Genomic DNA, 27,854 nt, shown 5'->3' on the forward strand with positions numbered 1-27,854 from the left:
AACCTCTTTTTTTTTCTCTTTTTTTTTTGCTGTTTTTGAATAATGATACATTTCAGCAAGTATTATATGTGCAAGTATTAACTAAGTGACAATAAACATCAGTATTTCATTCTCATAAAGATAATATAAAGTTAGATGTAATTATTATTACATCTAACTTTATATTTTATTTGTTTTAGATGTGGGAAAAACAAATGTGTTGAATGGTAAATGATGCTGGAGTGAAAGAAAAAGAACTAGTGAAAGAAACAGGAGATGCAAATAGTGATGGCACAGCTTTTATTATTTGTGCTGATGGTTGCTGGACCCAATGCAATTATGGGGAAAAAAATCCACTGCAAAGTTTGGTTCTACAACTATAATTTTTTTACAAGAAAATTATCATAATTGGGTATGAGGAACAAGTTCTATAGCACCTGCTTAAGTAATATATTAACAGCAATCATTAGAGAGTATAATTGCTGAAAAACTAAAATGGACCTTCCACACAAATGGACTCCTGGTGTTATAAAGGAAGGATATTTGAACAGTGAAGACATGCATGGCCTACTGTATAGGAAAATAAAAGAAGATTGAGAGATCAGTGTATATAAAACAATAATAGAGAAGTGTAGTTATGGTGGAAGTGTAGAGAAAGTGGAATGTGGCAATCTTACTGTTAAAAATGCAATACTGGAAATGGACAATTTCAAAGCAGACCTAGAATAGAGAGAATCAAAAACTGTCAAATGAACTGTCAGAAGAGATACAAAGGAAGAGAATACATCTGAACAGTTGAAATAGCAGTTAAGAAATGAACCATACCACATTTTTGGTAATCATGCTAAATATCAGTTAATGTTTTGTGAAAATGCCAGATCTTCAAGTCATAGTGTCATTTCATACTTCTCACAGCTCATTCACAAAGACAGGAGAGCAGATAGCATAGTTTCTGACATATTAAACATGAAGAAAGTTACATGTAATTGGTTGCTAATTTTTCTGGCTGAAAGCAGTTTAACTGATCCAAGTCTAGCTCTTACCATCATTGCTATCAACTAGCTGGATTATGATGTCAGTATGGATTAGAGTGGGACCATAAAGTGCAGAAAAATACAACATTAAAGAAGTTCTTCTGCTGTTGTGAAGAGACGTGTTGAATGACAAAAAAATTATTAGATGTAGAAAATGGCTATCCCCATGTAAAGAAAGAAATGTAAACAAATTAGCTATAAAAAAGGGGGAGTACAAGTTCAACAATGTGGATTATTTGTTGGTACCAGCTTTGGTATTGATGTATTACCAGATGAACTAGTAGGAAAGTATGGAATACTGGAAATGAAATGTCTCAAAATGGCTGAACATTGCATTCTACTTTATATGTTATAAACTTGAAATGGATTTGTTCTGTAGCTACTACTTCACATATGATCTTTAACTCAAAAGAACTCTTAGTTATTTTTACCACGTTGAAGGTCGGTTGTGTTTAGCACAATGTGAATTGTGTGACTTTATTATATGATACCTTATGACTTGCACATTGAAAGAATATTGTGAGATGACATATGGACATAAAAAAAAAAGGTTCCTTTCTTAGAAAGTTTTTCCCAGATTTGTGTTTGTTTGGAAATGATTGATCCTTGACTTTCACATAATAGGAAAATGCAAAACCAGAAATACATCTAATAAACAATTCAAAAGTGAAAACTAATATCAGCAGATAAGGTGGCAAAAAGAAATACAAATTGTAGTTTTCTCATAAATAATTGTTTCATAACCTATATAGTTGGTTTAATGAGATAATTGTTTGTGAATAGATTTGTACTCAAACATAACATTACAAAATTCAATTAAAATGGAGAAATTTATCTCCCCCCAACCTTAGGCAGTAAACTGGGTTTGATTTACTAACTGTTAATTTTTTCTGACAGTAACAAATTATTATGGACAAATTTCTTGTAGTTTCAAGTTATTAAGGTGTTAGTGATGACTGGTTTGAAATGATCTTATGTCCAAAAAACATACTGTAGTTACTTAATTAATTACAAGTTGTTAGAAAACTAGCTAATTTTCTTGTGTTGTATAGAACTATTTTGAAACTTTTATAGTAGTTCTGCATATGTGATAATATCATTTTTATCATTTGTTGTGGACTGTACCTAAAGAATATTATAATGAAGAAAACTTGCATTACACCTCATATTGCCCAAAAATATAAGACCTACAGTGCATCAGGCTAAATTCAAGGATGAAAAGTAGTGTTAGAAGATGTAACGATAAAAGGAATAAAAATATAGTTTTGTCATAAAGAATATTTTTAGGAATTATGTAGTTTACTTCAGTAAATTAATTAGTCTTTGCTCTGATGTAGATGTAATCAATACAATACATACAGCAAAACCGAATCAAAAAAGGTTATGGAGCAACATCTCTGTTCTTTAAATTTTAAATCACTTTCACTATAGTATGAGGCCATAGATATATACAAGCTACACTGACTTTATATGAACTGTATATAAAACCTAAATCTACTTAAAATCAAGATTGGCATGAAACACACCATATTGCTAACATTTATTATTTTTATGGCAATATTTTGGAAAAGTGATCGAATACCCACTGAACTATTCTAGTGAGTTATTATTATAATTTTGCTACACGTCTTTTAAAAACTTTATTTCTTTTCTTTTTGAAAATGGCCATAACATCAAATAACTCAGAACCAGGACTGGAAAGACCAACTTCAGGTGACTGATTGGTTTTTTGTACTTACCTGTTAGTCTTCCTGGCGAGTTATGGTAATTACAGTTACGCTACAGAAAGTCCTTTACAACTTCAATTATTGTACTTTTTCTCTTAATGTTGTAGTCTAGATGTAAACATTGGTTTTATGTTATTTATGTATTTTTTCAAACTTTTTGTTTTACTTTAATTTCCTTTTATGTATTTTACTAAATTTACTTTTAACTTTTTACCAGATGTTTTGTGCAGATAGCCAAGCTGCTTTGTGCCATGAAACACTAAATCAACCAACCAACCCACTGAACTATTCAGTTGCAAAACATAAAAAGAGACTGTGAAGTAAGGCTAACCTTGCTCTGTCAGTTACAGAGGTAAAGTAATATGTAAAATATGACATATGAACAAGCATAAGCACTGGTGAAGTATTTAGAAAGTTCATTATTGTTAATGTATGTGTTGTTCCTTTTCTCAGTAGAAAACATAAATACGAACAGTATAACTCGTTAAAATACCTGAAGTATCCTCCAAGATCTATAAAATACACTGCACTTGCATTTGTAATGTATGAACCAATGATCAATGTGCATGCAACATTTTTTAGTGTGAGTGAATTTGAATGGTCTTGTTTTACCATTTTTGTACCCTGACTGGAATAACAAGATCTAAGAAACTACTACAGGTGTAGAACACCTTTTATGAACAAAATGTAACTAAAATCATGAAGAGTGCAGGTATTTATAAAAGTCAGTCATTAGGACTTGAGATAATATTTGAGCAAATCTTGTCGAATGCATTCTAATAACATATAGTTTAAAATATTCTCAAGTTGTTTTGTCTTTTATAAAGGGGAGCCACTTTGCTTTGTCCATCCCTAGTATGTATATGTGTGTATAAATGTCTACTGCTCCTTCTTACCCCCCCCCTTTTTTTTTTTTTTTTTTAACCAGAGTTTCCTTCCATAGATACTTCCCTTCAAGAATAAGGTGTGCATATTAAAGGTCAAGTAATGGAGGACCAGTCTTAATTCTGCATGAATAATTTAGATCTGTCCAGTAGGTAATGTCTAGATCTCTTGCAGGGGAATATCCTCATGAGACATCTCATAAATTCCATAGTGTACTCTTATATTTACCATCATGGAGACTTAGAACTGTTGTTTTCAAAAATTGGTACTTTCTGTTGACTTGCCATTTTTTGGGGGTGGTAAATTTCTTTGAAGATTGTCAGTCTTGTCCTTTACTTTTTCCTGGCCAAGTGGATTCTCTGTTGTGAAGTTTTCCAATAGATTTGTTGTCTCTTTGGGCCTCCAGTGATCACTTTTGACACTCTTTTGATACTCTCAACTACAGGCTTGTGTGGTAGATGCATTAAGTCCTGATTGGATGAGATTGCACATCTGTGCTTTCCCACAATTTATCTATTATTCTGTATTATGGCTATCTTTCAACCCTCTACTTCTGAGCTTTTGCTAGTCCCAGGTTGGTCACCATAACCATGATTTTCTCATTTGTAGCATCTTCAAGCATTTCCACTTCCACATCTTCCTCTTTGGCTTTCTTCAGGCATTCTTAGTCTAACATTCTAAACAAAGACTTTTTCAAGCTCATTGGGATTTAATGTCTAAAGTTGCCTGAGTTTTACCTCACAAGGATTTGTACCCACTTTATCAAACATGTTTATCATAGCTTGTTTTGATGTGGTTTTCATTTGGATCTAGCTTTGTCTGTTGTTTAGGTTAGACAACTTTTAACTACTTTTAGTTATTCTATACATCTGAAAATTTTGGACTCTTCATTGCCATCCAGCATTCATGCAATATGGCCTTTTCAGTTGCTTCACAACATAAGGGTAGTATTACATGCTTTGTCTTGCCAACCATTCAAGCCTTTAACTTCATGTACAATATATCACCTTTTCCTTAAGGGATATTTTTGTTGCTACTGGTATGCCAATATCATAAGTCAGAGTCATTAGAATATTTTTATGGTTTTTTTTTTTATCTATCTTAAGACCTACTATGTTCTAATAGGTAATTTCTTTCTAAGTCTCTTGCAATCAGGGAAGGGGATACTTCTCTCTCCACTGTTATTTTGCCATTTATTTCTCATCTCTGCAGTCAGTTGTATTCTCATTGTTAGTTTCATGCTGTCAGGCCTGGAAGTGTTATGTGGCTTATACTACCACATTTTAATGTGATCATCTCCACTTTAAGCTTCCCAAGGTTTTCCCCAATTCCTTAAAGGTAGATTTGCAAATATTCATGTTACATATTCTGGTCTTTACAGGGGAAGAATCTTCTGAGTTACATATCATCAGATTCAGCACATTTATGTATTTTGCTGTTCTTTTCATTTATCCACTGGAGGACATTTTATGGGCCAATATTTGGACTTCTCCCATTGCTTTTCTCTCATCATTTTCACAACATCTGCTAGATTATAAAGAAGAGGGTGCACTTTTTTATATTTCAGGATCCCTTGCATCTTACATTCACTGGATCCCACTTTTTGGTGAGAGTTGCCGAGACAGGTGTCCTTTTATCTATCCAATTGCACACTGGTAACAAGTTTGAATATCCTTATTACTGGTTACAAAAGGTGTTGTAGAAATACGGTGTACCATAAGACCATCCAGGTGCTTACCTGATGGTATTGTGTTATCCTGGACTGCCACTCATGGACTATCATGAGTAAATCTAAAGGGGAATCCTGTGTTTTCCTGATAATCACAAGATTGAATAAGTTGCTGTGATTTCTAAAATTTTAGGGAATTTGAGTTACCTATTGCATTGTTTCCAGAGCACTGTTCATCAGGGTCCTCCTATGTGTACTACCCCCCCCAACATTCTACTAGTGGAACTAGGGAGTTTTTACCACATCGTATTTTCAGTTACTGTTCATCAGGGTCCTCCTATGTGTACTACCCCCCCAACATTCTACTAGTGGAACTAGGGAGTTTTTACCACATCGTATTTTCAGTTACTGTGGCGGTGGTGGTGAACAGAAGCTTTTCTTCCAGTGGATGTTTTTACTATATGTCAGTAGGAGTGGAACCAGCCTTCATGGGAGCCCATTTGTAATACTGGTTTAGATTTGACACAATATTATCTGGTTGTGGTGTGTGTGGCTTTACATTGCGATCAATGTCATTTTAGTAGTTTATTCATGCAAAAGAGTCCACAATCTCATAATTTTGGATGCAAAATGGTCCCATGTGCTCCTTGCCCACTTGGTTGGGGGGTGAAGATGAATATTAATAATTCTAGACTGGATTAGTTCTGTTCCTTTGGTTGAGTAAGGCATACATAACCTCATCATTTTGAACGTGGGGTTTTGCCTTTCTGACTTCTTCACATGGAGGATAAAGTTTGTCTGCTTTGGTGTTGCTTACTTACTTGTGATTCTGGTGGTTTTGAATGCATAACTTTATGGCTATAGATTGTGATTTAATCAAAAGTGTATATTTGCATAACATTGTGGCCCAGTTGTTTTAACCATGAACATGGGATGTAGGGACTGAGATCCTTTAATTCCATTCCTGAGCTGTGAAACCTTGGCTGTCATGTTGGGGCTGATCTATAACGATGGTTGCTTATATTATATTCCACTCTTAACACATAAACTAGGCTCTTAGTGAAGAGTATACCTGTTCTAGTTGTAGTGCAGTTCCCTCACTTAGGTACCACTCTTATCTTGGTACACCCCTGTTCTGTGCAGTTGCCTTCTTTACTGATAATGCCTGCACTGGCCCTTCCATCTTTTCAGTGTAGGAGTCTAGCTGTAGTGTCAGCAGGCAGTAAGTATGTTTTGGAAGTAAACATTTTTCTAAACTGAAAACGTATTTTCAATGATACTTCTCTGCTGATACTCTCCCACCCTTCCTCTTCACTAAGAGCTTTTGTTAGATGGTATAAGTGTTGAAAAAACGTGATTACATTATATGAGTGAGGTACTTACATATAGTACCAGGATAGAGGGCACATTGAGGTGGGTAGAGATATTTTTAAATTAGATATTGCCAAGGGCATTTAAGTGGGGTATGAAAGAATGGAACAAGAGAAACCAGTGCTTAGATGAGCAAAGCCAATGTTGAGGAATAGCTATAGTATCGGCTGAAGTAAGTTATTATTAGAACTACCTTTTCAGTTAAGGAAAATTTAATATTCACAGTTCAGTAAAATCAATGAACAAAATAGTCTTGATTATCATAGATTACTGGCAGCTGCTATCATTCATTCCAGGAACCAAGTATGTCTTGTCAATACATGCTTGCCTGTCATTGCAATAGGTTAATGAATGAAACAGTAGTGTTTGTTGTATATACTGAACATTAGTATTTATCAGCACTGTTTTCCTCATTCTCATAAACATGTAATCACATGGGGCTTGATTGTTGCAAGGTTTATGTTTGCTTTGCACATGTCTGTATAGTACCATCATTTTTCATGCATTGGCAGACTAATGATTCACAAAACTTGCCAAATTTGCAAATTAGAAGTTACAGAATTGCTAATTGAATGGGCTATCCATCCATCAACTCAGATGAAAGTGTTTCTACTTCATCTTGTCATTTCCATCATCCATCTCAATCCAACTGGACTTAGATGGTCAGGGTTGTATTTCAAACTCTTCTTGCAAATAGCAGCTTCATAAGAGATGCATCTAGCATGTTTTTTGAAGCAATCTCATGGGGAGAGGGTGATTGAAGTGACCCAGCCTCTCCTATATGAACAAAATAATTGGTACCTGTATGTGTTCACATCTGGTTTGTCATTCCTAGCACCATACAGCCTCAAATTGAATGATATAACTCAATTTGAGCCAAACACTTGAAATATTTCCTTCCTTTCAATGTTTCAAAGTTTGACAGTTGATCTTTTCCAACAAAAGTGCTGACACTATCACATCCACTGACCTTTTTTTTTTTATGTGTTTCACACACAATTACGAGAGTCTGAGACATTTTAGACATATCTACACACCTTGTATAGCTTTCTGTGCCACATTTTTGGTACATAGAGGGGTATTTATATTTATAGAAGGTGCAACATATAAAACTCTGACATTTTGATCCATGGATGGTATAACAATTACATTGTACCCAAATCTGGCTAATAAGCAGCATAAAGAAGCATTCTGGTAATGGCTCCTCTTACAAAGAAAAGAAAGTCTTCTGATTTCATTAATTTCTCACCTCTTTGTAGTTCTCTATATGAATGGAAAGAATCATATTCTTTTCAGGAAGTTTGTGTCTGTATCTGTTCTCTATCTGGTTTAAAATGATAAAAGAAATGAGATTTAATTTGCTGTGTGAGTTCTTCAGAAACACTGCCTCTGCACTACTTTTGTTCCAGTTGATATATACTTGTTTGTGAGTGCTTCTTTTCCCAGAGTTCTAGCTATTGTTACTGTGTTCTTTATTGAAATTCCTCTATATCAAATGCCACATCTGTTCTATCACTATTGTTACCCTTATTTAAGAACAAGAGATAAAATCAGAGATTTCCTGAAAGGTTTTCTTGTTCGATTGTTTCATGTTAACAAGAGTCATTTGATGAATGATATAGATGGTTAGATTTTAGTGTTGCAAGCTTGTCTTGGAATTCATTGTTTCCTCTAGCCAAGTTTTTGGTGGATAAATTAGATGGAAATACTATCACTCTGTTTGCTTCTGTCTGAGTAAATTGCAGAAAATCATCAGACAGAGCCTTTATATTTCTGTGAATGTGTGTCTTTATAGATTGTTTGATTTTAACGATGCTTACTGATTACAACCATGATAACATATTTGTCAGTGATTTGATTAACTTTGCCACAGACAGAATTTGATTAGTTTTTTTTTATATAGCTGTACAGCTAAATCATAAGCATTATTTTCTTCTGCTGCATATGAACCATTACATTCATCAGATCCATTAGGTGTGATTGTAATCAGGCACTAAAGTTGAAGATTCATCTGATCTTGTATAGCTCTTATAGCATGATTTGTGATACTCTTCTTCAGTTAAAACTAGTTTACAATTTGTCAAAACGAGTATTTTTCTATCAAAATTTCTCTCTGCCTTATTCCTGACATTTTTCTCTGTTTTTTAGACAAACACATTGTGTAAGCTCTTTCTCTTGTTCTCTCCCAAATATTTACTGATGTTTGGGCAAAATATGCATTTCGAATAAAATTTTTGCAACTTAAACTTTTCCTATTTGTTTGTGGTTATTCCTTTGATACAGTCTCTTACTTTTTTAACAATAGTATTTAAGTCTCCTTTCATAGTAAAAATACTTCTGCACTGTCTTTGTTAGTGATTCAGTGGAAGCTTGTCATGTTTAATAACATTTCTTGTAATTCTTGTAATTGTGAAAACTGCTAATTAGATAATTTTGACTATGATATGAGTATTTTTGTGTGAGTGGTTAGCTTTTTGTAGCTGTTTTCTAAATTTTTATGAGGTATGATACATTGCTTTGCTTCTACATTGGGACCACCAACAGGGCTCTTCTACACTTTTTTGTCATAATTATTCTAGTATCATTGACTTTTAATAGTCTTAACCAAAATTCATGTGAAATGGATAAAATTATTTTCCTTTAAAAGTATAAAATCACTTTCACTCACATGAATGCAAAGAAATTATGGCTCATAGTCTTATGTCATAAGCATTGTGCAATGATATGCATAAATGTCAGTTAATTTTTATAGAAACCAGATTCTCCCTAAATAACTTTATTTATAATAAGTGTTCAAAGTATGCTACGAAATCTGTGAGAAACATTTACCTTAGTAATTAATGGGCCAAACAGTAGTAATTATCAAAACTGAACTTGCATACTATATATTCTGTGTGGTTTAATGACATGGTGTATCAGTTATTTTTTGGAAATAAAGAGACAAAATGGTTATAAAAATACTAATATACATATTAAATAGGTGAAAAATGAACGTGATCCACTGCCCACACCACCTCACAAAAACAAGTATATGAAATTGAGAGCCTTCAAACATTTTACTTTGCACTTCTTCCTTAAACTATTTGGTTGACATTGCTATCATATAAAAATGAAATCCTGACTTGAATATCTACAAAATGATACAATACAACTTTGGGCCCTAGAGTTAATAATTTTCAACCCTCCATGCCCATGAGCTATCTAAGATTATTACTAGAGTAGTGTTAATCATGAAGTTGTTGAGTTTGTGATTTTCAACTCAAGTATCTTATTTTGAATATGTTAGATTTAAAAGAAAAGTGTTTATGTACCAGTTGTCATCTTTTTAAAATGATGGAAGTAAATTGCAGTTTGAGATAGCCAGCATCAGTTTTTCTTGGGAAATGAGATATCCATTATACTACATTTTGATACAGGAATGAGTTGTAAGCCAATAATGTTCGATAAAATTACTGTAATTGGAATAATGTAATTTAAATGAACATAACTTTATCCTTTAGGAGGATTATTTCAAATAGTCCTCTGTGTGATTAACAAATAAAATGTGTGGAACCAAGATCATCTTTCCTGCTGATATAACTACTAGAATGGAATTATCAAAAAGTAGGGTGCAATGAGTGTTCTCACATTTAGATAAAAAGCAGAAAATTTTATATGCTTTCTATGTAGTGACCTTGAAAGTGGTGAGCATTTCATATGTAATTTATGATCAATGTTCCACAAATTTCCTGGTGAAAAAACTGAAATTAGCTGGGAATGAAACAAAAAAGATTATGCAATATCATTATTAAAGTCCAGGATCCAGTATGGTGAGGTGAAAAAGAAAGAGACTACCTACAAAAATTACTGTGTTGCTGACTATGATATTGGAAAAAAAGAAATATCAGTTTAATTTCTGACTTTTCTTAAAAAACGTCAAGAAAAGTGGGAAGAATGTACTGTTAATTAGCAAAAATACATGAGATATTTAATCACCAAATGGATGCATAATAATGAATGATGCATAGGGTGTGAAGTTAGGAAGAACAATTAGCTTTGTAATTTAAGATCTGGTGGTCTTTAAAAAATCTAAAAATATTGTGATGACAGCCTATTATGTAAGTTTACATGTTGAAGAGTAACAAAAAAAAGTTTAAATGTCAAATTGTGACTGTTATAATTTATATAGACAGAATGTAATGTGATTGATCTTAAACAAGTACTCTGTAATTCCAATTTCTACAGTGCATGCAATTTCATGTATATACAAGGGATACACAGTTAGGAAAATCAAGCAAGTAGCATTAAAGTTTTGAGAGTTCATTTAGTATTTAAGTTTAATAGTTTTAGCATTTCTAGGATTAACTGCTGGAGGTATGAATGTAATGTACATATATTACATGAGGGGCTCATTTTGAAATGAAAAGCAAAAAAAGAAATACATTTCAACTACTCAATGAAATGCAACTATTGGCATTTCTGGCAGTAGAAAATGTAATTTTATGGTTATGAGATAAAATATTGAAATGACTTTGTATTGTTGCATATCAAAACCTGAAAAGTTCAGTGTGTGGTAGCTAAAGTTCTATCAAAGTTTTTTATTGTGTGTTTCTTTTAACATATGTTTATTTATAGTTATTTGATCAGACAGAAGTTAATATGATTCATGGTTATGAAATACATCATACATTTTATCACATTCTATAAATAATCATCATTATTGCTATATAGGTTGAGGGTCTGATTAATAGGAGCAATTTTTTGCACTGATATTGATGTGACATAGAGAAGGGAAAGTGTTTTAGTTTATCACTGTTTATGAAATGTGAAAATGTAGCCATTACTTGAATTAAGTGTTAAATGATGTGGGTTAAGAACACAAAACATTTTCTGTAGAAGCTAAGATTTGAAGCAAGTTTTATTTACAAGAAATTTTCTGTCTTTTACTTTAATATACTTTCACTTAGTCCTTTCCTTACTGCAGTTTTGTGATACTCTCATTCTTGAATGGTTATGTTAACTTGCTATATTTCTCTCTACCAGTGAATAGTTTTGTTGTGTGGTAAAATGTTTAGAAGGACCTCTACTGATTTTCTGGATCTTTGAATATTAGTTTTTCAACAGTGTCTAAATTACATATATATGTGTAATAACAGCTGTCTAATCATTTGGGTTATATTATTGCTCTTAATTCTGCTGATTACTGTTTCAGGTATCAGAAAATGGGAAATTCCAAAACATACTTGCCATCTGTTGACACTATATTTTGATCCCTAGGATTTCTATGCTTTGCCAGTCTAAGCATTGAGAATGGTTGCTTCAATCTTTTATGCCTCACTCAAATACTCTAGGCAAATGTTAATTTTCAAATCTGGACTCAACTGGAATCTTCAGACAGAATGGATGCTACATTACAATGTTTTCCAGTAAATTTATTCTCAGTTCAGGTCTCATAAGATTAATGCTTTTGTGACCCCTTGGCATTTTCAATTGCAATTCTTTTGGTCTCCATTCAGAACTGGATAGGTTTATAACCGTATGTCTTCCCCCAGTTTGGCTCTTGCTTCAGGTTCTGACTGTGGTTTGTTTTACTTCCTGTGGAGTTCTCTTGGTTGCACCTCATTTGCCAGTTTAAGTGAGGTTCTGCTTCTAAAGTGTTTGCAGGAATGTCCCTTTCTAACTCTCCCACATTGGAATTATCTGTTGAGATAATCTCAATCAGACATTCTCTACTGAGATGTTTGGAATTCCAGTCCTCGTGGCTTGGAAGGTATATGGTCTTTGCCTGACATAAAGGTGTAACTTCTAAGGTTTCTCTATACTTAACTAAATTTCTTCATAGGCCAGCTACAAGTGTTTATTGTCAGTTGAGCATTCAACATAAGTTTAACCTCTTCATCCAAAAGTACATATCATCCTGTTTTGCAACTTGGGTATTTAAGAAAGGTCTTGCTTTATCTACAGTGGCTTTATATAAAGCATTCATATTCATTGTTTTTAAATATTTTTAATATTTGAATTACCAGTTTTACAAGGTTTACTAAAATCCTTTTGTTTTCTTCAGCCCAAATAACATTTTCAGTTACTGAAGTGGGATTTTGCAGTTGGTTTATGTGTGTTGTCTCATACTCCTTTTGAGCCCTTAGCTTCATGTTCTTTGTTTTATCTTTCTCTTAAATTGTATTTTTTGTTGCTTTTGGCCTGTGTATGTTGGAGAATGGTATTGTTTGCAGTCCATTTGTATTGCTTTACCCTGATAGGTCTTTTCTTTCCCCAAGTCTCTGGCAGCTAGAAAAGGGGAAAGATCCTTGTCACCAACCCATTTTCCAGCCATTTCTAATCCTGGTCATTAGTTATGTCTTGTCAAGGCCTTCAAGTGTTGTGGCTTGTAGTAACTCATTTTGAGGTACTAGGATATATTGTTCATATACTGAAATACCTCTATTTTCCATAATTTATCTCCCATTACTTTCACAAGATGGCTTCACAAGTTGATTTGTAGGGCTTACAATGGATTATCATTACAGGAGAGGAATCTGTTGCATGTCACATCTCACAATATCTCTGTGTCAATAGCTGCCCAGCTGAATTGCCCTCTGGAACACATTATGGGGACTGGTATGTGGACTACTACTAATAATTTCCTCTCTTGTTACTTACATGTTCTGGCAGTTTCCTTTTCTGAGGGTGTTCAACTACCCCGTATAGCTATTTTGAATACTTTGATAAAACCTTAAACAGAGGGGGAGTATTTTCTTCAATTAATTTTATTTCCAGAGTCCCTTTATTTTTCACTGGATAGTATTCTTTTGTGATTGTTGTCCAGACAGGTGTTCCTTCTCTTCTCAACTCTGCACTTCAACCACTTTTATTATAATTACTACACATTGTAAGTGGTGTGTTGAAATGGGATGTTTCATAACTCCATCTAGGTGCCCACTGGTTGGTATTACTTTACTATGGACAATCATGAGTAAAGTTAAAGGAGAATCCATCCTGTTCCTGCCAATATTCAGGTTGAATAAATCAGAATCAATTGCTTTTATAAAATTTGGGGAACTTGGTTCACCTATTGCACCATTTCCAGAGTACTGTTCCTCAGGGCTTCCCAATATGTTTTACTCCCCAGACCTTACTAGTGGAACTTGGGAGTTCTTACCATCACTAGTTTCCAGTTTGCTAGCATGGTGGACAGAGATTTTTTCTCCAAAGTGGTTGAGTGTGTTCCTCCACTTTTGGAGAAGAGGGCAAAGTTGGAAACCCTTTTTCTAGGGTCCCTGGATGTTTTTCCCAGAAATAAGTAGGAGTGGTATCAGCCTCCACAGCAGCCAACTTATAACTGGTTGGGGAGTGCATGGCCCTTCTCTTTGATCAGTATCAGTTTCATATATTGTGGACCAAAGATGGTCCACTATCTCCTCATACTTTCAAACGTAAGTCTTTGGTTGAGCACAAGGTCCAAGTCCTTTCCATAATTCCAGGGGCAAGTAGAATAATTCTTGACCACTTGGTTTGGAAGTGAAGATGAATGTTCATAATTCTTGACCTGATGATGTTTCTTTGCTTGAGTACAGCATTAGAGTTCTTCAGGTGGAGGAGAAAATTTGTTCAATTAGGTGTTGCTTACTTTTTCATCATAATTTTGATGGTGTGAAATGCATTACTCTATGGTTACAAGTTGGAATAAAATCAAAGTATATGTATGTAAGATTGTGGGCCAATAGCATTAGCCACCAACATGGGATATGAGTACCATAATTCCTTAATTCCAATCCTGAGTTGCAAAACTTTGGCTGTCTGGTGGGGCTGGCCTGTACAACAGTTACTCATATTCTATTCCACCTTTGATATTGGAATTGTGTTCCAAGTGAAGAGTATACCTGTTTTTGATATAGTGCAGTTACCTCACTCTTGTACTGTTTTTTTTTTTCTTGGTATGTTTTTGTTTTGTACCAACTGGCACTTTATTAGTATAGGATTTAAGTATATAGATGCAAATGTTTGTGGTGAATCAGACATTCTCTGTTAACATATAGTAGATCTAAGTTTTTGATAATCATGAAACGAAAAGGCTACATTTCTGCCATGCATTATACAAATAAGGACAATCATTGTGAATGTACGTGGACTATTGGTTTAGGGTATTATAATGCATGAAAAAATTAACTAATCAGTCCTGTCTGAAGCTCAAGGCAGTAATGGAAAACCAGTAAAATTGGAAGCTCACTATTATCACTAGGCTCTTGTTGTGAAATTAACATGGTATACCTATATTTTAGTTTGTTTATTCCATCATAATCAGATTTACTGAATTGGCCATATAACAAGATAAATAAACAGAATAGTTAAAATGAACTTCAAAAAGTTAATTAAGTTACTTTTAAGAAATAAACGTATTTTAGTAGTAGAGCTATATGAGAAGCTTACAGTACATTAATTATGATATTGTGAGATCAACATTTAGTAATAAAGGCAGGGTTAACTGAAAATAGACAGGTACTTTTTCCGTAGGTATAGGATTTTTTAAAGTTAATTTTTTTTCACAACTTTGCTGGAGTCTTGGCATTTCAAATAATATTTTTAATAGATGTTATTTCACTATTAAGGATCTCCAATGTTTTGGCTGTTCTCCAACCAACACATATCAATTTGTGATCAACATAGCAGGATAAATGAAACAGTTTTAATGTCAGCATCTTAAAATTTGTGTAAAATAATACCATCTTATGCACATGCAAACATGTAAAAAAACAAAACTTAAAACTGATCAGTTTGTCTGTATAAGGCAAAGCAAATAATGATTGGATAAAACCTGCAGCTATGTAGTGATGTGAATTTCAAAATTTTGAAAATTCATCAAAAAGGTTGATCTACCAGCAGTAAAGGTTTTATGCACAATATGCAACAAATTTATAAACTGTGCTAAGCATGATTGCTCTACAGTTTTCATACATGGAATTACAAAAAACACATAAACTGTGAAATGATTAACAAATTTTGGCTGATGCACATTAAAATTTAAGGGTCTTGTATATGCCAATATTATCATCAAATGAAAGGAGAGAGCAGATAGCTTTTAATACTTATTACCTTTGTCTATTCTTATCCCTGTAAATGTTGAAATTAATGTACAATTTACTGATGAGATTTTCTGTGTATTTTACACAGAAAATGAGTAATATACCTCAGTTTGTTTGAAAAAGTACATAATATGAAGTGATATAATAAGTGAAGTTTGCTGATAATGAATGGAATAAGAACAATTCAGTCATTCAAGAGTTAAAAATGCCCTAAGTATCTGTGGAGTTTTTCTCTCTCTTTCTCAGGCATATATTTAAATAATTCTAGTGCATTTTTATCTAATTAGATCCATTATTTTGGTATTGTGCTCATAGTGAGAGAACTTTAATTATAGAGAACATTTTATCTTATTTCTTAAAACCAGATGTGAATTTGAATGATCTAGTCATTATTATTACCATTAACGTTTTTGGCTTCTGTACAAGCATGTAAGTCATTGTAATAGGCAGAATTTGAAATCTGGTATTGAGAAGAAAGGCTTAGTTGGCAGTTGCATAAAATAGAACAATAATGTATAGTTGAATTGGTAACTCTTCTTATCAGAAATCATTATTGGGGCAGTAAAGAGGTGATTTAAATTATTATAACGTTTAATATGAGGTGATATCACAAAGGTGTAGTTATTAAAATTTAAATTATTTCCCTCTTAAAAGAAAAAAATTGATGATTATGCTGTCATTATAGATCATAGTGTAACAATGCATTCAATTACCATTAAGCTTGAGAGTGTTTAAGCTTCAAATTTTCAGTAAGAAATTGCAGAGCAGTTGCATAAATTAATACCACAAAAGTTGTAAATATTTCTTTTAGTTGAAGTTTAAGAAAAAATTATGTAGAGATAATTTCAATAGTATGCACTGGCCATCATCCATTATTATTGTAGGAGAAAAAAAAAATTAGATTACAGGTTTACTTTAATTCTCTGAAGTAACTTTGCTTTAAAATTACAGTTTATTTCTTTGTTTATTTTCTGTCTAGGTTATTTAAGAAACATTTTTATGATCCAGTTTTATTCAGTGAACTTGATCTACAACCTTATTGGGATAAGGTAAGGGTTTACTAGTTTTAGTTAATATGTAAAGGTGAGTTTCTTTTAAAGTGACAGTTACTTTGCTGGAGACTGAAAAGGAAAACAATACACACACACATTCATGTATTGGTTGTATGCATCCCACATAATTATGTTTTCACTGTCTAAGAATGTTTAGAAAGCACAATACTTGCAGGCTAGTTTAGGGTAAAGGTAACTCAGTAAAGGAGAAATATTTGGTTTTTCTACATTTCAAAAATGTCGTTTACTCTTTCATTTATTTAACACCTACAGGCTGTAGTCCAAATACGTTTTTCCAGTTACTTTCTACACAATTAAAATTTTATTAGTACATTAAAATGTAGAAATTAATTTTGCAAAATTTGTAAATTTTATTAAATTAAAGTATGTAATTTCCATTTGTTTTACTTACTCCTTTACTTCAAATTTCCAAAAAAATACGTTTGTGGGTCATTCAGGTTCAACAGTTATCAGAAAAGTTTAATACTCTGCCAAAGTTATATAATTATTCTAGTCACTACTTTTGAGACTTTTATAACCACTGCCATAAATTTTTTGATTGTTTTAAATTGAAATACAGCACTTTATAATTAGTTTTGGTGAAATATTGACACAAAAGTAATGAAATAATTTTGATTGCTTGTGTTAATCTAACATAATTCTACATAAAAATCATCAGTAAAATTGAAGTAGGTATTAAAGTTGACAGGAATTATTATTGGTAAGCTGTGGTGAATGGTAAAGTGACACAGTTTAAACTAATTACACCTGGTACTTTAAGTGAAATGATGAAATATATATATATATATATATATATACCTGTGAAAAGTAGTGGTTTAGTTTCATAATCACTGTAATCTTTTTGGTTTCTGCATGTTGGAACTACATACTAGTTTGGAGTTCTTTGTCATATTCTTCATCTAGGTGTTTGTAGATATTTGTAGGATTGCCAGCATTAGGCTTCAGGTGGTTTTTTATATGGTACTGTAAGTGATTCAGGTTTGGTTCCACATAAGCTCACCTAAATTAAGAAAAAACATAACTGAACAAGAGCATTGATGTTTACTAATTTTGTTTTTTGTTTTAAAAAACTTCTCAATTCTTAGTAAAGGCTATACACACTGAAATTTGTAGATAATTTTATTTCAAGATATTTTATATTTCTCAGCACAAGTTTCTTTACTTATGAGTAAGATTACAGTGTGGACATATCATAACTCCCTTTTATAAGTGGTATTGTCAAGTAATAATAGATTAAAATAATTTTAACAACACATCTTTTTATATTCTCTATTTCTGTATGAAAATGATATATACTGACAATATGATAAGTTTTATGAAATAGATGTTTATCATATTATCGTAATATTAAATAAGTGTATAACTGTCAACTTGACTATGCACCCTTATATACATTGGTTTGTGATATATCCCAAATTCAAAATTATCTATGTAATTATTAATACTTAGATCTTGAAAAGTATAAAATGGAGTTTTGTATTTCAACTGGATATAGAGAATATTGTTTGTTTAGGTACTCAAAGAATGAATTTCATGTTCTGTTTCTCAAATATAATGGTTTTATTCATGTACCAGTATTACCTCACAACTTTAAAACTATGTACATTTATTCAACCATTTTTGTTTCATGACAACATAAATTTATAACAAAAGGCTTGCTGATTAACTGATAATTTTGATATCATGGCAATGCCATCAATTTGGTCATATCTACTATTATTCTTATTCTTAAAAGAGACTTTTTAGTGGCAAAATTTAAGAACTAAGTTAAAACTAATTTTGTTAGACTTTTCACAGTTGTATCATTTTAAAAACTACTGGCATAATGGGACATTAATATTGGTAAACCATACAAAATACCATAGTAAGTATCTACTTCTTTAAATATTTGTATTCTTTGTTACTAAAGACATTATCTTCCCATAATTTTAATAGAGTCTTTATAAATAAACCTGTGTTTTTTTTCCTTTTTCCACCTTTTTTTCTTTTTCCACCTTTTTTTCTTTTATCAGAATTCATTTTTATAAATTTAATTTCATCATATATGATTGTAAGTACTTTAGTTGAATAAAAATATTTATTCAAAACAACTATACCATATAGTTTTAGCTATATGGCATAGTATAGCTATATCTGTTTTTTATTTTGATTTAAATAGTTAATTGGCTGAATTTCCTTTTTACGAATATTTTTTTTTACATGATAGAAATAAGGTTACCCCTAACACCTCTTTTTTTACAATGCTGTCAGTCTTTGTTGGCTAAATGGTCAGTCTAAAGGGCTTATAACACTAAAATTCAGGTTTCAAATGCAAATACCCTGTTGTGTAGCTTTGTGCTTAATAACAAGTAAAAGACAATGTATTAAAGTTTTTCAACTTTCTCTATAAATGGGATTATCGTTTGGTTTCTTTACAAATTTTTCAAGACAAAAAAATATAATGTAATTTTTCTGGTGACACTGAAAATTTTAATCCTTTAGACAGTACTTTCTTTTCTGTTTCCATAAATTTGTATTGAGACAAGGTATTTATAACTTTATCTGAATAATCAGAAAGTGTTTCAGCAGTACCTTCTGTTCTTTTCAGTCATTTAAATTTTTGATTTTTCAGTCTGATTTGTTTTAGTTCCTTATTATTTGTTGTTTCTATACAGAGTTTATAGTCAGCATAATTCAACCAAAATATTAGCTGAAATGTATAAATAGTTAGGACAGTGTATAAATAATGTATAAAGGATGAATAAATAGTTTGTGTATATATTATATCGTATTATTTTTCTCTTTCTCTCCTTTTTTTTTTACAGTATAATTTGTCATAAATCTTTTCTTTTTGTTTTTTGCAAAGGATCTCCATAACTAAAAATGAGTAAAGTGTATAGCAGTAATTTATAATTTAAAGTTGTATTTCAAAGTATATTTAATAAACTGAAAGTTGTAACTTCATTTCAAAGGTACAGTTATCAGAGCTTGATAGTAACAGTTGTGTGATTGCCAAAGGCAAGTCAAATCTCTGTTTGGACAACTGAAAAAGTAACATTTATTTACCCAATTGGGCAAGTAAGTTAATCTTTTTTTTTCAAAGAAATTTGGATACATCCAAACAAACATTTATACCAAATGACTGCAGAATTCAGACTTACCTCCATGGCTACCAAAAAAGGTTTCCCTCTACTGTGATCCTTGCATACTTCTATCTGTATGTCATGTCATGAAATGTAATCACCTGTAATATCCAATTTGTGTAGTATTTTGTATGTAATTACCAAAATAGCTGTAAAAATAACCATACAAAAGTACATTCTTTTGTTTTTTATTCCAATCTGCTAATCTTGCAGGGATACATTTAACATCTTTGTAAATACATTTTTTTATTTTAGCTATATTAAAATATTTATATTTTATAATAATTTTGATCTGTTATTGACTTAATTTTATCTATAATTTACATCATCTATTGAAAAACTCCTTTCATCCTGTTTTTGTATTTAAATGAAATGTAGGCCACTATCCTTCATGGGTTTCTAGGAGAATTAATGTAATGTATAGAAAATACATCTTTTGATGTTTCAAATGTAATAAAAAAGGGGGAAATCCATGATTTTGTATTTCTGGTGGATAATTGATTCTTTTTTTTTTTTGAAAATCAAGCTGAAAATAAAATTTGCAGTGAAAAGGTTAAAGTGTTAAAGCAATGAGTGAAAAGAAGTGTTCTTTAAATTGATTCTTCTTTGCTACTTTTTGATTCAGTGCTTTTTCCCTGTTTACATGTAGTAATGGTATAAAAACTGACATTTCAACATATTTTTAGGTAGTTTAATGTGCAAGTTGAAATGTGACTGACTTATCTTCATTCTTTGTGCAACCTTCACAGTATTCTAAATAAGACAGGATAATATTTTGTATTACTGTTAAGTTATAGTAATTATAAAGAAGGTAATACCAAGCTTGGGTATTAGGTCTGGTTGCCTGGCAACAGTGCCAGAAATACAAATATTAAGGTTTTTTTTATTTGAATACATACAAGTGGGATGTAATGGCATTTCAGTTAATCTTTGTTAGGTTTCTCAAAGGAGTTTCTTCTGACACTGAAGAAGCTAACAAAGGGAAAAATGATGAAAGAAAAAAGGAAAATTATATTTTGGACTCATGGAAATGATGTTGATGGACTTGAAGGTTCTTAGAATAGAATAATATGTTGTTTTTGCTCTGAATTTAAAGAGATTGCTGGTGTAACATTATTTACAAATGGTAATAGAACCTACAGAGTAGACAGCTTCAGGTTTCATTTTGCATCTCTTAAACATTTGTTATGTGCTGAAGCTTATCAATGAATGAGAAGGAAAACCAATTGATCATACATTAAGATAATTTGGAGAAAAAACAAAACTTTATTTTAAATTATTTTATAAAAAATATTTGTACAGATTTGAGAATAGTGTTTTAAGCAATATTATGGATAATAATAAAATTTCTAAAATTTATTGTAAGGAATTGAATTATTTATTGGACATTTCATGTCTTTTAGATAGAGGTACATTCATGTTGTCATAGTTATATCACCTTCTTTTGTATATAAGACTTGCTACTGTGTGGATCCCTTCAGAACCATTGAAGATCCAGATAGTAGCATAGAAAGGTGGAGGATGGTAGGTATACCTATAATGTTGGTTGGACTGAGCATAGTAATACCTTAACTTGGTATTTATGCCAAATATTATATTTGGTTGCTGGAATGCTATCTTCAAGGTGAGTTTTGTTGTATCTTCCTTTGCTATAATGTATTTTATTACTTCTTGTTGTTTTTTATTTTTATTTTTCTAATTTAATTTTTATTTTATTGTAAGCAGCCACCTTCCCACATCTGGCTGCAGACAGTAAAAAGTAGTAAAGATGTAGGATCTTGTGGACTACAGCACCCACATCTGCTCAAGTTTTTTTCTTATCCATGTGAGACTGGTAAAATTGTGGATAAACTGGATAGACAGTGTACCTGGTTCTAAGTTACAAACATTTTTTTGAATAAAAAAATTTGATGTTAGGTTTGCTACATACATTGCTACTGCTATCCAAGAACCTATACAAGAGGCTTTACAGAACTGTAAAATATTTGTAATGTGTGATAGAACAACTGAGATAGTTTATTGTCAGTTTCTACACAATGGACATCTGAAAAATTACTTTATAGGTCTGGAAGATTTAGATCATACCCACGCCAAGGGCGTTTTTGAGGCAATAGACCAGTCCATGATTAAATTCAGTTGTGTACACTGGAAAGAAAAACTTGTTGGTGCAGGCTGAGATGAGTCAAGTGTCAGCTTAAGTTTTAATAACAGTGTGGCCACTAGAGTATGAGAAGGAAGGCCATATATTATGAATATCTACTATTGTTTATCTATTGGAGCTAGACATTCTAGATGCAGTTATCAATCACCCCATGTTAGTCACTGTCCAAGAGATGCTGCAAAAGATACATAAGCATTATCACTTTTTACCAAAGGCTTTGAAAGAAATTTGTCATTGCTAACACAATATAGGAAAATATGTTGAAACTCACTAGGTTACAGAGATCTAGATGGATTCATACATTCATCAAACAATTAAAACACTGCTGTCAAATTTTAATACAATACATTTTAACATGTTTTTCAGCTAGCACCAGGTAAGGTAACATCAGTGGTTAAAACCAGAGTGTCATTTCTGGCCAGTGAAATAAAAGATTAGTGAGTTTTAAGATTTATATTTTCATTGGGGTCTTCTCGAAATAGCGACTGCTCATAATTTTAAGCTTCCATAAAGATGGCACTGATTGCATTACTTTTCTAGTTGCTTTTCAAACTGTTGCATTCCAGACTGTTGTTGCAGGTGAATTAACTCCAGATTAACAAAGTTTCATACTTTTCAGGTGAGCAATAACCAGTGTCTTTTCAAAGTATGTTCAGTTAACACTTTTTAATGCAAATGATGATTTTATGGATTTCCAAAATGTCATTGATAGGATTAATGGTAAGCTGGAACATCCTAATGATTCAACCAAACACACTTTGCAGGCCTTTGATACTCACAACTTGCTTTGTAATAGACAGAAGTTGGGCAGGTATGGCAATCAAAAATTACATGTATTGGAAGATCATTTTCAATAGGTATTTGTTAATATTGTGTGACAGGCTGGGATTACAAAAGGAGTGGGTATATCTTGAGGTCCATGTGGGAAATAGTCTGCTTGACAATCCTAACTATGTATTTCCAATACAAACTTTATTTTAAAATGAGTCTCAAAGATTCAAAAATATTTTGATGTTTGTAGTAATTGTTTTTGTTTTATCCATTAGTAGCTCTATTTGTAAGTGTGTATTTTAAGCTGTCAAAAGGATTAAGTCTGGCTGGAGGTTTAGTTTGACCACTGAGACAGCATCTATCAAAAGACCAACACTGAATGACTATATTGTAGAAAGGTTTTTGCACCTGTATAGTCTTGTTGTAAGCTCCAAATGAACCTAATGTGCTTCAACTTTCTTGTCATCCATAATTTGATCTGAATGTACAATTCATGTAAGGTATTATGTTACATTTATTCAGTTGTTGATACAGTTGTTTGATCATGTAAAATTAATCAGATTTTGGTAAGTGAGGTTCAAATAAACTCAATGTAGTTATCAAAGAAGCATACAAATTAGTCAGGTTTGACAAGAAGATGAGACCCAGATAAAGGCAGAACTGACTAATTAAACAAAAATAACAATAATAAAACTCCCAGTAAGAATTTGTAGAATGGTAATTGTTTAATTAAAACGAATAATCAAAGGCTAAAATGAGTAAAGAAAGCGTTTCTGCAGGATGTTATATCGACATATTTGCTTCCTTTTAGCACTTGGTAAAAGTAGCGACACTCATTTCCATACCAGAATCACTACACTGAATAAACATATATGAGGTATATTGTGTATGATGATAAAACCTTAAATTTCAGGAAACTAAATGTTAATGTCAGTTGCATTAAGGGACAAGCAGGATAAAAAGTTAATGCGAAGTTAACTGTACAAGGCATTTCTGATCTCATCTGTGGAAATCTTTTCATTCCAGTAAAAGAAAAATCAATTCGATGATTTGCTTACAGGAGTTATTACACTCTAGTTGAAAAAAGAAATGAGCACAGAAACTATGGATTGTAATTTCCATAATGCCTTGTGTTATTTTCAGGTAACACTAATTTCTCCCACTAAAGAGTATATAGGTGAATAGAGTAACAGGATATTCTAAATAATTCTGTATTGTTTGACTAATTGAATTCATGAGGAATAAAGATATATTGGATATAAGTGTACAATCATAATATACAGTATATTTTTAAATTCATAAACACTGTATTTATTTGCCACAGTGGAGGTTAACTCATGCTGGTTAGCTAGATCTGCAGCAGTTTCTTTCTGTAGATTTGTTCCAGACTTGATTGAGACCTTATACCAAACTGTATAAGCATTGTATTATTAACATAAAAAATACCCATAGTTACTTACACTACACTTATGATTGGTCATTTCAATTAACACATGTGGGAGGTACCAACTGTAAAATATCTTCTAAATGCTAATGGAAAAGGCATATTTCTAACTTCATGTACTATGTATAGACATATAGCTATCTTTCTCACAAAAAAAAACAGAAGGTTTATCTTAAGCAGCTAGAGAGGTAGCAAGTTAATGACCATTTTGACCAATGTGATATCTCAGGCAGCTATAGAGATAGCAAATTAGTGACCTTTTTGAACAGTGTGGTATCTAGAAACTGTACACATACCTGCATAAATGAAAAATTTTGAAAAGATCTTATGTTAAAAATAAGTAGATAATGTATGGTGTTCCTATATACCACACTTTTCCTCCCCTTTTACTTCAGGTTGTTCTCAATTGACAATATTCTTAAACTTATGTGAAAGCACTTACATGCCACATAGGCAATAAAGTTTTCAAAAAATAATGCAGTATCATTAGTTACACATGAAAAGTACCTTTTAATAATGGCTCAGGATATTCAGTTATTGTTTTATAGAATAATACACTTAACATAGATGATGTAGTGTCTCTTATATGAAGAAAGCCTGTAATACAATTTCTTAATATACTTCATCACAAACAAAAATACAAAAGAAGTTAAATAGTCAAAAACCCTTTAACAAACATGAATTCTTACAAGTCACACAAAATAATATACAAAATCATATTATAAGCCTTTCTCATTAAGTTATAGTACAAAATTTAATGTCACATAGAAGAAAAGCAGATGGAAATAAAGCAAACCTTCAACAATGAAGTATTACATAATAAAAGCAAAACCCTTGAACAGGGATAATTAAACTTGATTATCTTACATGAAAACAAAATCAAACATAAATTAACTAAAATTAAATATTAAGTAATTACAATGTGTAATAATCACATCCCTTTTTTAAGATGTACTTTAAATACAAACAAAATCCTTTATACATACAAATCCAGAGCATCATTTCTGGCTGCTAAAATAAAAAAATTGGTGAGTTTTAAGATATGGCAACCAACAATTCCATGTATTGGAAGATGACTTTCAGTAGGAATTGGATAATATTGAGTGTGAAAGGCCAAAATTACAGTTAGTTAAAAGTACCTTTTAACAACCAACAGTTGTATGATAATTGTGACATTTGCTTTGTAGGTCTCCCATCTTCTCCAGTAGATTCAGAAATATATGTCTGTCACACAGTGTAAAACAATTATTACTCAGGAAAATCATAATTTTTTTTTTCAGCACGAACCAAAAAATCGGGCTCACTTGTCACACCCTCCTGTTATGATCTCTTTTGTGCAAATTGCAACAATTCCTCTGACATTTAATACTTTTATTTGCAACAAACAGAAACCAAAGCTTTAATATATCAAATAAAATATTATATTACATAGTTTTCTGTACAGAGAATTCTATAATTGACTTTCAGTTTGAAACTTTATTTCCATGGAATGCACTTTAAAAGAGGTTTGCTGAATTTAAAATGACTCTTATTGCATAGTTAGAAAGCTAGTAAAATTGTGATAGTTATATTGCATTGTCTGCTTTTTTATGTGTTATTAGGTTTATTATTGAAATAAATAGTTAGTGTAGTAGTATTGTTTATATAAAAAAATAGAGTTAACTTTCATGAACAGTCACTAACAAATACATGATTCAGGTAAGTACTATATGTTTTTTGTTTTTCATGTATAATATTTGTTTATCATAAAATTATCTAAAATGAAAGAAACAGAAACGTTATATCAGGTAATTACGAGTATGTAAGATGATGAAAAGAAATTCACAAGGTATGTTCACTGAGTGATTTGCAACTTGTGTGGTCGAACATGGTTCAAAGGTCAGTAACATGATAAAATTAAGTATAAATAGGTGTATATCATTACAAGCTTTAATCTATTTAAGATAAACATCTGTGGTCACAGTTTGCAGTCATTCAATAAATAAATAAGGGTAATTTAGATGTGTTTCTTTATTTTTATGGCAGTTATGAAGTTAGTCAGATGAACCAACCTTGTGCTGAGTTAAGGCAGAGAAAATCTTGTATATATTTTGAACCATGGTATCTATCCAAGGGTTTTTCTATCTCCCCTTTTAAAAGCTCAACATTCACTTCTCAAATTATGGAAGAACATGCATGAAAAGTGTTTATGCCAAATGCTATTTTGTAAGCAGGATATTTTACACTAAAGTGTTAGAATAAAGTCCATGAAATAATTTAAAATTGATAGATTAAGTTGAACTTTTCTCATCAGTGGGGATGGGTACTTTTGTTTGTGTCAAATGAAATACAATTTTTTTTTTCCAATTTTTCCAGAAAAGAATATTTTATATTTATTAAGGAGGTTTTGGAGATTATGAAAATGAAATTTGACAAATTTCAGATGAAGGAAAGCATTTTTAATCTGAAAATTTAAATCACTTTGTATGTTGGAAAATCAACATTTTGAGTGTACAAATTTAAAACGAAAATTTTTAATAAAAAAATGTGTTTTTTTTTTGTGTACAAAGCCTTATGATATTTACTGAGAGTCTGCAAAATTTTGTTAAGATACCAGTAGGTATAAAAAAGCATATAGTATGACTAATCTCATGGTTATGACTTGGGTGTAATGCTCCTCTCTCACATGAAAAATATCTCCAAATAAAATATACAAATTAAATGAAAGAATGTACTCCATGCTTGTGAAAGCAAATAAAGAGAAAACCCTTTACAAGAAGAAAAACAAACTCTTCTACAATAATAATACTTATAAACCCTTCAACAACAACATGCTTTTTAAACCCTTTTCTGTTCATGTTGTGGGCTACTTTCAAAGTTTAAGTAAACAACTACTTTGGATGAATGTAGTTGAAACAAGAAAAAAATTTTGTCAACCCCTGACAAGTGCCAATTATAGTTAACATTGAACTTTAAAAGTTGCATGTATTTTGAATGTACCTGGTTGTAGTTGTTAGAAAGAGCTCATTTTACATAATAGATATGACTGCTTGTACTATTATTGACTGCTTTGCTCATGAAAGCACATTAGTTGTTTATTACCTACCTAATTATGTTTTACTTGGAGAGACAGTTAAATTGCATTTAGGTTTCACTTTTATATTTTAGTTAATTATGCATTATTTATGTTTTAAAATTCATATTAGAAAGTTTGGCTTATTCTTCAAGGCTTATGTTAGGATACATATGTGAACGACTTTGCCAGAGGAAAATGCATATCTGCTGTTCATACCAGTCTGTCATAAGCAGGTACTCATTGAGGTGAGTTGACATAAGTAATCAACAGTGAAAAATAAAACACTGAAAATAAACTATAACTGAAGATGTGAAATTACATATATGACCTAATTAGGGTATTTTCAGATTATTCGACAAAAGAGTTAAAAGGTATATACATGTTTTTTCTGAATTTTAAGCATTTCATTTCATTGCATTGCATGTTGATAATAATAGCTAGAGTTAGAGATATGGTAGAGAAAATGGAAAATTGAATATAAGCATTTACTTTAACAACCTTTGA

General features: G+C 31.6%; 1 protein-coding gene and 1 pseudogene across 5 annotated transcripts in view; both read left to right on the forward strand.

Moving 5' to 3' along the window:
- The window catches only part of LOC143251664 (polyribonucleotide 5'-hydroxyl-kinase Clp1-like), an 83,015-nt pseudogene extending 82,801 nt beyond the window's left edge, over positions 1-214 (forward strand). Inside the window, exon 10 of the transcript XR_013028638.1 lies at positions 180-214. The product of XR_013028638.1 is annotated as a polyribonucleotide 5'-hydroxyl-kinase Clp1-like (transcript). The remainder of the gene's footprint in view (positions 1-179) is intronic.
- A 1,399-nt stretch (positions 215-1,613) lies between these two features.
- LOC143252997 (F-box/LRR-repeat protein 4-like) overlaps positions 1,614-27,854 on the forward strand; it is a 44,510-nt gene continuing 18,269 nt past the window's right edge. The window contains exons 1-2 of one of the 4 annotated variants that reach the window (XR_013029291.1): positions 1,616-3,092; positions 16,704-16,773. Coding sequence is in view for 2 of the 4 variants with exons in the window: in XM_076506020.1 (XP_076362135.1) it covers positions 23,941-23,994 (54 nt within the window). In the remaining 2 variants the exon portion in view is untranslated. Of the gene's footprint in view, positions 3,093-16,703; positions 16,774-21,366; positions 26,501-27,854 lie in introns of those variants that run through there. The other 3 variants (XR_013029292.1, XM_076506020.1, XM_076506021.1) reach the window with 3 other exon arrangements.

Source organism: Tachypleus tridentatus, chromosome 6 (assembly GCF_004210375.1).
Source record: "Tachypleus tridentatus isolate NWPU-2018 chromosome 6, ASM421037v1, whole genome shotgun sequence".
Lineage (NCBI taxonomy): Eukaryota > Metazoa > Arthropoda > Merostomata > Xiphosura > Limulidae > Tachypleus > Tachypleus tridentatus.